General features: G+C 41.3%; 1 protein-coding gene across 3 annotated transcripts in view; it reads left to right on the forward strand.

Annotated features, from left to right (window-relative positions):
- The first annotated feature begins 5533 nt into the window (after positions 1-5533).
- The window catches only part of MFSD1 (major facilitator superfamily domain containing 1), a 32209-nt gene continuing 24481 nt past the window's right edge, over positions 5534-13261 (forward strand). For all 3 annotated transcript variants that reach the window (XR_010086589.1, XM_063442591.1, XM_063442592.1), the window contains exons 1-8: positions 5534-5710; positions 9747-9799; positions 10944-11056; positions 11376-11418; positions 11823-11890; positions 12024-12132; positions 12536-12638; positions 13031-13129. Coding sequence is in view for 2 of the 3 variants with exons in the window: in XM_063442591.1 (XP_063298661.1) it covers positions 5578-5710; positions 9747-9799; positions 10944-11056; positions 11376-11418; positions 11823-11890; positions 12024-12132; positions 12536-12638; positions 13031-13129 (721 nt within the window). In the remaining variant the exon portion in view is untranslated. The remainder of the gene's footprint in view (positions 5711-9746; positions 9800-10943; positions 11057-11375; positions 11419-11822; positions 11891-12023; positions 12133-12535; positions 12639-13030; positions 13130-13261) is intronic.

The following is a 13261-nucleotide window of genomic DNA, read 5'->3' on the forward strand; positions in this document are numbered from 1 at the left end:
TTACGCTGGCACCAAATACCATATTATTTCATAAACATGATTGTATAACCAGAAATGACAGCTCTCTTTGATTTTAGTTTGAAACATGTTACTCGGAACTCTCTAAAGCTGTTCATCTTGATCTAATAACCACCACATGATCACAAGCAGAAATGTTTACCTGAATTTCAGAGCCAAATTTAAAAAGGCCTTTCAAGGAAATAATTTCAATAGTTCTGGAAATGACACCAAAATCTTTATTCATGGAGAAAAATGCATGAAATTGTATCCAAACAATAGACTGAGGTACATGAAAAGTGTAACATTAATTGTAGTATTTATTCTGCATAGTCACCAGATGCACCATTCCAGGTATTAATATTTTAATATAGCAATCCATGCTCAGCAGTTAGCTATTCATTTCAATGTAATCTTGCATTTCATGTACATTCTAAATATTTCATTTTCTGCACTGAAACTGTCTTATGTGAAATGGTCACTGGTCCACCTTCGATAGGCACCTTTTAACTATAGAGAAGAAGATCCCATTTTTCTTCTTCTCTTTGGGCCCCTTACAACTACTGGCCGTTATACTGGCCCTTACCAACTACATGTCGCTAGCTCCTGAATAAAAAAGTTGCTATGGTGATGCATTGAGTGTTTTTTTCAAGTGAACCAACATATACTCTATAGGCAGTTATATAGTTAATATATTAATTTGTGGCAAAAAATCACCAGCAAATGCATCCCATCTCCAGGTCACAAGTTTGATCAGATAGTCACAATTGCTGTGCACTAAACCACCTTACTCGTTTTATTTAGCTTAGACCCCAATGGAATTAATGGAAAAGCTGCAGAGCTATACATTTCCTGCTGAGATTTTCAGATTTTTGGATGAGTGTACTTAGCACATATTAAGTGTCTAGGTCGGTGAAACAAGAGCTCCTCTTTGTACATGTTTTGTCAATGCGGCAAAATTTTGCTGTGCCGAAAATAAACATCAATCATTTGTAAACTGAACCATGTTACTCAAGGTGGGTTAGAACCTGCACTGTACAGTATCCAAGGGCAGTTGACTACAGACCTAGATTACCCATTAGGCTCCACCTAGGACCCAGACTCAGACAGGTGGGGCTCTGTTTGAGCCTGGAGCACAGTCTCTGGCTACTTTAGTTCTGCGTGTTGGGCATCTCTAGTAATCCTGACACTGTCATTACTAAAGTTAAGATTATAGGTCCAGATTTTAGGTATAGACAACAAACGAACTCAGTGTTTGGATGATCAACCCCACTTACCACTTACACAGTCTTTGTGTGTAAGGGGTGCATTGTGTGTGTGTGATGGATGTCAATCTCTCCCCCCTCCCTTGTCACTCTCTTCTCCCCCTCTCCCTCCCTTGTCACTCTCTTCTCCCCCGCTTGTCCCTCTCTTCTCCCCCTCCCTTGTCACTCTCGTCTCCCCCGTTGTCACTCTCTTCTCCCCTCCCAACCCCGTCAATTCCCCTCCCTGTCAATTTCTTACCCCCCACCCTGTCAATGTCTTTCCCCTCCCTTTCAATTTATTCCCCCCACCCTCCCTGTCAATTTATCCCCCCACCCTGACTGTCAATTTATCCCCCACCCTGTCAATTTATTACCCCCTCCTCCCTGTCAATTTATTACCCCCCTCCCTGTCCATTTATTACCCCCCCTGTCCATTTATTCCCCCTCTCTCCCTGTCAATTTATTCCCCCCACCCTGCCTATCAATTTATCCCCCCCTCCCTGTCCATTTATTCCCCCTCCCTGTCCACTTATTACCCTCCCTCCCTGTCCATTTCTTACCCCCCCTCCCTGTCTATTTATTCCCCCTCCCTCCCTGTCAATTTATTACCCCCCCCCCCCCCTCTCCTACCTATGTTGTAGCGTGGCCGAGCCCTGTATGGTCCGCGGGTACAGGGAGCTTTTGTTTCCTGTACCCGGCCAGATTAAAAGGAAGTGCACACTCAGTGTGCACGTCCTTTTAGTCCGGCCGGGTACTGGAGACAGATGCTCCCTGTATCCGCGGACCATACAGGGCTCGGCCACGCTACAGTGAGGGAGTGACAGGAGGGAGCGCTGTCAGCCCCTCTCCTCATGCTGTGCCCGGGCGGTGCGCCCTCATGGACGCACCAGCCCGGGCAAAGCTGCAGCTGCCTGAGGCTCTCTGCAGAGCGCTCGGGTGGCTGCAGGATGAGGGGGGCCGGCGCTCCTGGCGGCGCCCCTTCCCAAGGGGCGCCCTAGGCGGCTGCCTAGTCCGCCTTACAGGTAGCGCCGGCCCTGACTACAGCCAGGTGGGACGCTGGGACAGCGATTCTAATCTGACAATCCCGGTTAAACCTGGACATATGCTAACCCCAACTATAGTATTCCTTTAAGGGGACAGGGACACAGCACCCAATCCACTTCAAATAGCCTGGGTGCCTATAGTGTCTCTTTAAAGCCGCTCTGTCACTGTAAGGATTAAATCACTTAAAGTGTTAGTATGAGACTGACAAACATTCCAGTACCAAAAGGCTTAATATACAAATTTGCCTCTTAGTTATCAGCAATGTCCCTAGTAACTATTTATTCTAATTGTTTAATGTACCAATCGTTGCTTCTTAGAATGTTCCATCTTTTTTTAGCACATACACACTTAAGTTCTAACCTTTTTAGTATCAATTGAAGTAATCAAAGCACAAGCCTGACATGCATTTCTAAATTACTTTCTTTTGACTCAATATCATGAGGTACAACTAATGTATTAGTTTATTGATAAGTATTATTGTTTTTATTGGTGTGCCTGGGACCTGTCTGGACACACCTTCTCTGTATAAAACATTTGTTTCACCATTAAAGGATCACTCTAGTGCCAGGAAAGCATACTCGTTTTCCTGGCACTAGAGTGCCCTGAGGGTGCCCCCACCCTCAGGGACCTCCTCCCGCCCGGCTCTGGAAAGGGGAAAAGGGTTAAAACTTACCTTTTTCCAGCGCTGGGCGGGGAGCTCTCCTCCTCCTCTCCGCCTCCGTTCCTCCCCGTCGGCTGAATGCGCACGCGCGGCAAGAGCTGCGCGCACATTCAGCCGGTCACATAGGAAAGCATTCATAATGCTTTCCTATGGACGCTTGCGTGCTCTCACTGTGATTTTCACAGTGAGAATCACGCAAGCGCCTCTAGCGGCTGTCAGTGAGACAGCCACTAGAGGAAATAGGGGAAGGCTTAACTAATTGATAAACATAGCAGTTTCTCTGAAACTGCTATGTTTATAAAAAAATTAGTTAACCCTAGCTGGACCTGGCACCCAGACCACTTCATTAAGCTGAAGTGGTCTGGGTGCCTAGAGTGGTCCTTTAATCATCCTTCGTAATCTTGGTCTGCGAGAGGCCTCTTCTCCCCAACTCTCTGTTTGTTTTCCCCAAGGTTCAGTCCTTGGTCCCCTACTGTTCTAAATCTATACTACATTCCTTGGTAAACTCATCAGCTTCTTTTGGCTTCCAATATAATTTCTATGCGGATGACACTACCTCTCCTGATCTCTCCCAGCCCCTTTTGAATCATGTCTCTGACTGACACAACTTCTGGTCTTAAGTGTTGCTATTCCTGTTTCTACCTCCCTCCACATTAACAGCGTTACCATCAACTCCACCATGAAGGCTCGCTGCCTAGGTTTTCTCTTTGACTCCGACCTCTCCTTCACCCTCATGTCAAGTCAATTGCTGAATCTTGACGCTTCCATCTCAAAAATATTGCGTGCAATCGCCCCTACTATACGCCAGGCACAGATATTGTGCTGGTCTATGCCACTATCTTTCCTTGCCTTGACTACTGCAATCCTCTTCTCAGTGGTCTCACGTATTCCCAACTTGCCCCGTTACAGTCTATAATAATTACGGAGGCGATGCTCATCTTCCTGTCCGCTTGCACCTCAGCCCTCTGTCAGTACCTACACTGGCTTCGCGTAAGATAAAGGGCTCAATTGAAAATTCTGGTTCTTGCTTTCAGATCTCTACATAATGCAGCTCCCAACTATCTATCCTCCCTAATACACAAGTATGTCCCGTCTAGGCCCCTACTCTCTACCAAAGACGTAAGTTTATCCTGTGTTTCGTACTACACCCTCTAATGCTCCACTGTTCTTGTGGAAATCTCTTATCCGTTAAATGGTCACCCACTCCTTCACAAAAAATCACTAAAACTCACTTCTTTGCGAAAGCATATCAATTAAACTGTTAATAGCTCCCAAGTGATTCCTCTCCTGCAAATGTCATTATAAATGCACACTAAGTCTTCAGTGAATACTCTTCTAGCAATCTACTTATCTGTTACCCTTTGTGTCCCTTTACCCCACTCCCTCTAGCATGTAAGCTCATTGAGCAGGGCCCTCAACCCCTCTGTTCCTGTGCGTCCAACTCGTCTGGTTACAATTACTTGTCTGTTAGTCCACCCATTGTACAGCGCTGCAGAATTTGTTGGCGCTTTAATAAACATATTAATACAATTTAAACAGGCAGAGTAAGCTCAGAATTACATGTTGTCTCAGTGATTTTGTTCCCCAAGCATGCTTGAAATGGCAAGTCAGCGGATGGATGTGATCTATGAATCATGGGAATTATTTTCTAACAGTCACTGCATTCACTGTCAGCCCCCCAGCCTTATTATGGCTCCCCAAACTCTTAGGATCCCACAAAAATCAACACAGAGAACTGGTGACACAACGCGGAGATAGGCAAGTACTAAGCAGCCACCAATGACTAAGCTGACAAAGGACGTGTTACTACATATAACCTCTTTTTCCTAATTTTTTTAGTTAAAGGGACACTATAGTCACCCAGACCACTTCAGCTCAATGAAGTGGTCTGGGTGCAATGTCCCTCAGGTTTTAACCCTGCAGATGCAAACACTGCAGTTTCAGAGACACTGCTATGTTTACATTTGGGGTTAAGCCAGCCACTAGAGGCGCATCTGCGATGCTGGAGGCATATTATGCCTCCATCACGCAGAGCGTCCATAGGAAAGCATTGAGATATGCTTTCCTATGGACACTTTGAATGTGCGCGGCACTTGCCGCGCATGTGCATTCAGGTCTGCTGACGTTGGACGGGGGAGCTGACGTCGGCAGGGGAGGAGAGGTCCCTGGTGCGGAGGGAGCCCGGCGCTGGAATAAGGTAAGCTGCTGAAGGGGTTTTAACCCCTTCAGCGCCACGGGAGGGGGACCCTGAGGGTGGGCGAACCCTCAGGGCAATATAGTGTCAGGAAAACCTCCATGTTTTCCTGACACTATAGTGATCCTTTAACACCGTTTAAAAAAACGAGAAGGGGCAGATCAGGGGAACATATAACACAACATTAAAATATAGAATAATGACATGGCCGCTTTAAGAGAAAGCAGCCTCACACAATCCCTACATGGTCACCCCCTGTCTTTTCACACGACGTGCGCGTTCCAGCTCAGTCCAACGTGCGCGTTCCAGCTCAGTCCAACGTGCGCGCGCGCCACGTGCTCGCTGCTCCAGAAGTCAATTCAGGACTTGGTCACATGACAGCGCCCCCACGTGATCACGTGAACACACACACAGAGTTCCAACACATAGTTTCAAACATGGAGGGCGACGAGGACCGCGAGGCGCTCCTGCCGGGGGCCACCGACCGGCCGAAGATGGCGGCAATCTGCGATCCCAGCCGGCTCGCCCACAGGATCGTGGTGCTGATCCTGATGTGTTTCCTTGGATTCGGTGAGTGAACCCATCACACTTCCTGAGCTGTAAGGGTTACCCTGGTCCAGCATTTATCCCAAGATCGGTGCTCTCCTTCATTGCAATATCTCGCTTTACATTCAAGTGTACAACTCATGGGGTGTACTGTGAAGTTCAATGGATTCATACTAAACCTGAATACTGTTTGACACCTCTCCCCCCCTCCCCCCAGGGGATTTAATGGAAACACGTTGGACTAGTATGTTCACATTGTATGTTCAATGGGGCTACCGAATATACTAGTGATGGCCTATGCCTTGTTATGGGGGGATGATAGACTTGGGGTGATTAAGTGGGGTTTGCACACTCGGCAATAAAAAAAAGCACTCAAGACTGGTCAATTAGGATTTGGAGTAACTCACAATTTCAGTTTTATGCACAGCATAATCTTTTAGGCGGGGACTTTGCAGAGAGTTAGAACTTCTAAGGGTGTGACTTATAGATACTATAGGCACCAAAACAACTTTAGTTCTATGAAGCAGTCTTGGTGTATTCATTGGTGTATTACACTCCGGGCACCAAAACAACTTCCTCTAAATGAAGATGTTATGGTGCCAGGAGGCCCTCAAGGACACTCTTATCTCAAGGCGTTAAACTGTACTTGAATGGTTTAACCACAAAGTTGTCTGCAGAGGCGATTTCCGCTCCCTACAGCGTGGCATCTGAAGCGGAACTGTCGCTCTCAGCCAATCATTGGTGCCTCCCGACGGCAGTCTGTGCTTCCTGAAAGTGCAATTTCATAAGCCAGATGCCACGCTATTTCTTGTACGTTAATCACACATTACAGGCTAGGGACACCTCTAGTGGCCATTCCTCAGATGGTTACGAGAGGTGCTTCCTGGGACAGTACTGCACTGATATTCAGTGTCTCCACCCTCTGCATGGAGACACTGAACTTTGATTCAATGCATCTCTATGAGGAGATGCTGATTGGCCAGGTAAGCATTTGGTTTCACCCCTGTCCCGCCTCCTTGGCTTAGCTCATCAGAATTGACAATCTCAGCCAATCCAGTGCATTCTTATGGAAAAGAATTGGGATTGGTTGAGATCATCATCACTTCTGATGTCAGTCAAGGAGGCTGATCAGGGCAGAGCCAACACCAGCAGACTGGAATAAAGGTAATATTTTACTATACTTGGGAGAGCAAGGGTGGGCTGTGGGAGGCTAGATAATGATCTTAACACTATAGGGTCAGAAATACTTGTTTGGGGCAAAGCTAAATGGTGCTTGATTCATGATTTTCAGGTTAAAACATTTGTGAAGAGTGAAACCTCTAAAGGTAAGCAGACACCACGGACTTCCTTTAAAGGACCACTATAGGCACCCAGACCACTTTAGCTTAATGAAGTGGTCTGGCTGCCAGGTCCATCTAGGATTAACCCTTTTACAAATGGGTTAATCCAGCCTCTAGTGGCTGTCTCATTTACAGCCGCTAGAGGCGCTTCTCACTGTGATTTTCACAGTGAGAAGACGCCAGTGTCCATAGGAAAGCATTGAGAATGCTTTCCTTTGAGACTGGCTGAATGCGTGCGTGCATTCAGCCGATGATGGGAAAAGTGGAGGAGAGTCTCCAGCGCCAAGGGAGCACGGCACTGGAAAAAAGGTAAGGGATTAACCCCTTCCTCCAACTTCAGCCCGGCGGGAGGGGGACCCAGAGGGTGAGGGGGACCCAAGGACCCTATAGAGCTAGGAAAATGAGTGTGTTTTCCTGGCACTATAGTGGTCCTTTAATCACACATAGGAGGTTTGACTAGGGCTACATAGACAAAACTATTTTAATTAGGATAGTGCAGGGACATGATCTTTATACAAAAAACACTTCATCAAACTAAAGTGGTTTTTGGTGCTTCGTGTCCTTTTAATAGGTCAATTGAACTAAGAAAAACTGATCCAAATGTTATACCCCCACCACTAAATCTTACAGTTGCTACTTTGCAGCCATAATGGTAGCTTTCTTCTAGTATTTATAAAACCTTGACCTTTTTAATTACTATTCACAGTCTAATAATCACTCCAGACAACACTTTTGCAATTATCTAAAAACCTATAATCTGGTAGCTTTGTACTAGTCCAGTTGCTGCTTAGCAGTACATGCATACATAGATAGGTATGTGGAAAAACACAACGAGGGAACCGGCTGTTAATCTAAATAAGAATGAATAAAGAAAAATATAGTGTAATACAGTTTACAATATAAACACTGCACAATATGAAATGCACTCACAGGATTTCGAACAATTCAAGCTTGTAAGGTGCCTCCCCTGAAGATGGGGGGGGGGGGGGGGGAGATAATATCCCCTGGATATTATCACTCCAACACAGGACTCCGGGTGAAGTTTTGAAAAAGCGGCTTTAATTCAATATTAAAAAATAAAGATAAAATGAATATAAATAAGGTCCTACGCGTTTCGTCCCTTTAAGAAAATAGGGACTTCCTCAGGGACCACAATATTAAAATGCAATTGATACAATACAATCAAAAAAGATATAGATAGGTATGTGTTTGTCTGATTGACCAAGTTTTAGTCTTTTGTTTTTTGTTTTACATTTTTTTGTATACTTCTAATAAACTGTAATTGTGATCTAAGCTTTAATTCACTTAAGTGTACATATGGCACTATATATATATATATATATATATATATATATATATATATATATACACAATCTGTTATTTTTAAAATGTGTTTATTAAATGTTTAAACTCACATCAGCATTGTAGTGTACAATGGTCAGTTAAAGGTCATCTGTTGTACTATTTATTTTTACCAAACAACGTATTTCACATTAATAATATTTTATGTGCTGCAATGTTTCTGAAGTTTCTTAAGTTGAAATGCCTTTTAAAATTTGTTTATACAGGTAATGGCACACTTGATAGGGCTCATTTTTTGGGAGGGATTAATTTCCTGGAGTTACTCCCTTTCGTGTGATAACACTGCTAAGGCTTGAAGCCCAGACTTTCATTTCCTATTTTTAACTTTCCAAAGAAAAGAATAGAGAACACATGCAAATACCATGAATACGCTGAGTAATATATATATATATATATATATATATATATATATATATATATATATATATATATATTGTATATTTTTTTCTTTTTTTATAGTTTTGCTAATGTTTGCATAATAATATTTAGTTACTAAAAGGGCTGCCATACTTAAGGAAATCCTACCATTTACAGAATTCAAATCTAGATCATTTATTTTTAAATAAAGCTGCTACATGATTGGTACTTTGAAATTTGATGGTACATTAACAGTACTTTTTAAACAAAATCTCCGCAGTTATGTTAGTGAAAGTTATATGAACAGGAAGTTATCGACCTTCATACAAGAAATTGCAGATCAGTTCGTAGTAGGAAAAAAATAACTTGCTTTATATATGCGGTATCATTGTTTTCAACAATAGAAGTAAAAATGTCTATGGGAAAGGCATGCATAGACTTTCACTTTGTTTTATTAGTTTTTTTTTTTTTTATCCTAAGAGGCCATTTATATCCAGTGTATCTTTATGCATTCCCTAAAGCAGCCAGAGGCAACATTTGGCACTCCAGATGTTTTGGACTACACCTCCCATGATGCTTTGCCAGCGTTATGGATGTAATCCACAACATCTGGAGTACTGAAGGTTGCCTATCCCTGCCCTAAAGTATTATAAAATATTTTAGATCGGAATTGTTAACTTAGAAAGAATGGTGTTGCAACAAGTTGTTAAAATTATTGCTTTCACTCTACTTTTCAGTTCTGGATATTTGCTATACAGCACAATGAATAATTCATATTTTGCACGCACACAAAGTACTCTGTACTAATCTTAATGGTACAAATAGTTAGACCCTGAAAAATAGCCCATTTTCCAAAGTGTGTGGGTAGCATCTAACCTAAAAAAGATCTTGGGAAACCTCCAGAAACAAAAGCTCAATCATAACTGCGTGTGGATGTGCAACAAAAGTGATGAATAAAGTGCATTTTTTTGTTTAGTAACAATCTTTGTATTTTCTTACAGGTAGCTATTTTTGCTATGATAATCCGGCTGCTCTGCAAACTCAGGTCCAGCTTGTAAGTTGATTCATTTTGTTTTCAATGTCTTTTGTTGCTTTAGAATGGCTGGGTATCAAACAAGTGCGTACATTAAAGGAACACTATAGTCACCTAAATTACTTTAGCTAAATAAAGCAGTTTTGTGTATAGATCATTCCCCTGCAATTTCACTGCTCAATTCACTGTCATTTAGGAGTTAAATCACGTTGTTTCTGTTTATGCAGCCCTAGTCACACCTCCCCTGGCTATGATTGACAGAGCCTGCATAAAAAAAAAAAACTGGTTTCACTTTCAAACAGATGTAATTGTATCTCAATCTCTAAATTGAACTTTAATCACATACAGGAGGCTCTTGCAGGGTCTAGCAAGCTATTAACATAGAACATAGAAACAGAACTTGCAATAAAGAAAGCCTAAATAGGGCTCTCTTTACAGGAAGTGTTTATGGAAGGCTGTGCAAGTCACATGCAGGGAGGTGTGACTAGGGTTCATAAACAAAGGGATTTAACTCCTAAATGGCAGAGGATTGAGCAGTGATGCTGCAGGGGCATGTTCTATACATCAAAACTGCTTCATTAAGCGAAAGTTGTTCAGGTGACTATAGTGTCCCTTTAACTTCTTACTATTTTTGGTACTGTCAATGAAGTTATATCTGTCTAATACTATGAAATCATGACTTAGCATGAGCTGAGTTGGAAAATGGATACAAAGTGTAGGCATTGGTCATCAGATATTCCACAGTGCACTCTGAGCACCAAAACCACTACAGCATTAGCTGCCCAACTGTGGTTGACAATAGGCCAAAATATATAGATCTATAAATTAAATTGATATTCCTTGCTCAATATTTGATCAAAAGTCCACATTTAACTGTTTTCTTTTCTGACTAAAGCAATGTTTTTTTTTAAATTTTTTATTGCAGCATATATTTTTAGGATTACTAATCTGTAAAGCCTGCTGCTGTTAAAGGTCCACTTTAGTCATCCAGGCCACTTCCTCTCCAGGCAATCCTAAATTACATATATTTACCTAAAAGATATTGTCATAAGTAGGTTTTGATTTCCACATCCATGGTTTACAAATATAGGTTTACTGTTTCTTTAAATGTAGGTTTGTATAAGCTAATTTAATGGTTTTTATTAAACTTTTTTTTCTTTTGCAGGACATGAAAGTGAATACTGCCAGCTTCATGCAGCTGTATGCTTTTTACTCTTGGCCCAATGTTGTTCTTTGTTTCTTTGGAGGATTTCTGATTGATCGTGTGTTTGGAATTAGGTAATCCTGGATTAAAGTGAACATAGATATTGGCTGTATAGTTTGTTCCTGTCAGCTTCTGTAGTTTTTACATATTGTAAGTCTGGCTGTACATGTCTATCGGGAATTAGTTCATTAGCACAGTGTGCTACACAGGTGTTGCTGTCCACTTGACCTACATGCTCAATTATACTTGGTGTATCTCAATTTGTACATTACAGAATTTAAGGAACAGCCACCAAGTGTTCTATCTAGATAGACGTATCCTTATGCGTGTTTGACTGTGCAGTGAAGTTATTATGTTGTGGTTCATGACCTTTTCTGTCTCCTTGTCTCATAGGTGGGGCACTATAATATTTAGCCTGTTTGTTTGTGTTGGGCAAGTAAGTACCATCTTATATTTCATTTTCACCATAAAATTGTGTGTTCGTGGAACTAATCTTTTAATCTGCTTCAAGTGCCAATGTCATCACAGACAGTGTAGAAGAACATGATATGCTTATACCATAATACAAATAGTTCGTACTTTTTTTTTTTTTTTTTGAAAGACACATGACAAGTTTGAAGGACTGCTAAACCTTACAAACAAACATTATTTTTAGTTTAATGGTGCAAAAATGTAGAATTACATCGCAACTGTAAAATAACTTTTACATGAATCTAACCTTAAACGAGTGTTTCACATATATTTATTTCACCAAGTTCATTTCAGTTTGTTCTTAAGAAAACCAATCTTGATACATGATTATTTTTCAAAGTTATTTCTTTTTTTTCTCTCCTCTCTTAGGTAATATTTGCTGCAGGTGCCTTATTTAATGCCTACTGGTTGATGGAAACTGGGCGACTAGTATTTGGGTGAGTGCAGCTGTTTTAAAATAGGATCCCTTCCTTTTAGTGTTGTGGTCCTTGCAGATTTACTCGCAACTTTAGCAAGTGTTGCACAGTTACATCCCACTCACCATTAATTGTACTCTGTACTCCTTTTCAGTATTGGCGGGGAATCACTTGCTGTTGCTCAGAATACATATGCTGTCAGTTGGTTCAAAGGAAAGGAACTGAATCTGGTGTTTGGATTGCAGCTTAGTATGGCAAGAGTGGTGAGTACGGACTATTATAATGATCGCCCAGTCACAGGAACTTTACATGATGTTTGCTGTTATTAAAAAAAAACAAAAAACATTTAAATTCAATTGTAAACAATCAGGGTTATTTACTAAAGGGAAAATTGTTGTGAAAGTGAATTTTAAGGCAAAAGTAACCGCACTGCAACATAGCTGACTTAGGGATTTTTTTTTTTTTTGTTTAGCTATTTTGGCCTTTTAAAATTTCCTTTCAATTTTCACTGTCGTGAATAACCCTGAATGGCCGATCTTAAGTGGAAAATAACTTTAGTACTGCAGTGTTAAGACGCAATTGGAAGTAGAAGTAATTGTTATGCAACATATATATAAGCTTCTGAAATAATGGAAACAAATTGTATTCATTTTTATTTCTCTTTAGGGCAGCACGGTGAATATGAATATTATGGGGCTGGTGTATTCCCGGATAAAGGATCTCATGGGCTCTGCTGGTTATACGACACTTGGTGTGACACTCATGATTGGTAATTGCCTCTTAGTTTTTTTGCAGGAGGATGTATTTAAAAAATATATAAAAGTAAATCTTTAACTCCTTAAGGACACATGTCATGTCATGATTCCCTTTTATTCCAGAAGTGTGGTCCTTAAGGGGTTAAAGTATGCTTTTAGATGGTGGTTGTATAAGCTACAAGGAGTTGAAACAGATTAAAATATCCATTCCTGATTAGACTTCATACAGCATTCCTTCCTTACAGCTGTCTGAGTCCACATAGAGATGTAATAATATATCAAATATTTGTAGGCAGACTATAGTGTGCATTGTCTAGAATTAACTTACTGACTTGCATGAAGGCATACATTCTTCCAATTTGTTGTAACAGAATATTTTAATAACCTTTCTTCTGTTTATTTGCAGGGGGTATAACGTGCCTGTTTTCTTTAGCATGTGCGTTAGTACTTGGTTATTTGGACAAGCGAGCTGAGAAAATTTTGAACAAAGAGCAGGGAAAAACAGGTTTGTAATCTAGGTAACTGTTTACCAAAGGTGATATTCTGTAGGTAAATGTTATCTGAAATCCAAGCAGGGTGATTGACTAAAATCTAATCTGTCAGGAATTCAAAGTGAATTAGGCCATATTAACTGAAA

This window comes from Pelobates fuscus, chromosome 2 (genome assembly GCF_036172605.1).
Source record: "Pelobates fuscus isolate aPelFus1 chromosome 2, aPelFus1.pri, whole genome shotgun sequence".
NCBI classification, from domain to species: domain Eukaryota; kingdom Metazoa; phylum Chordata; class Amphibia; order Anura; family Pelobatidae; genus Pelobates; species Pelobates fuscus.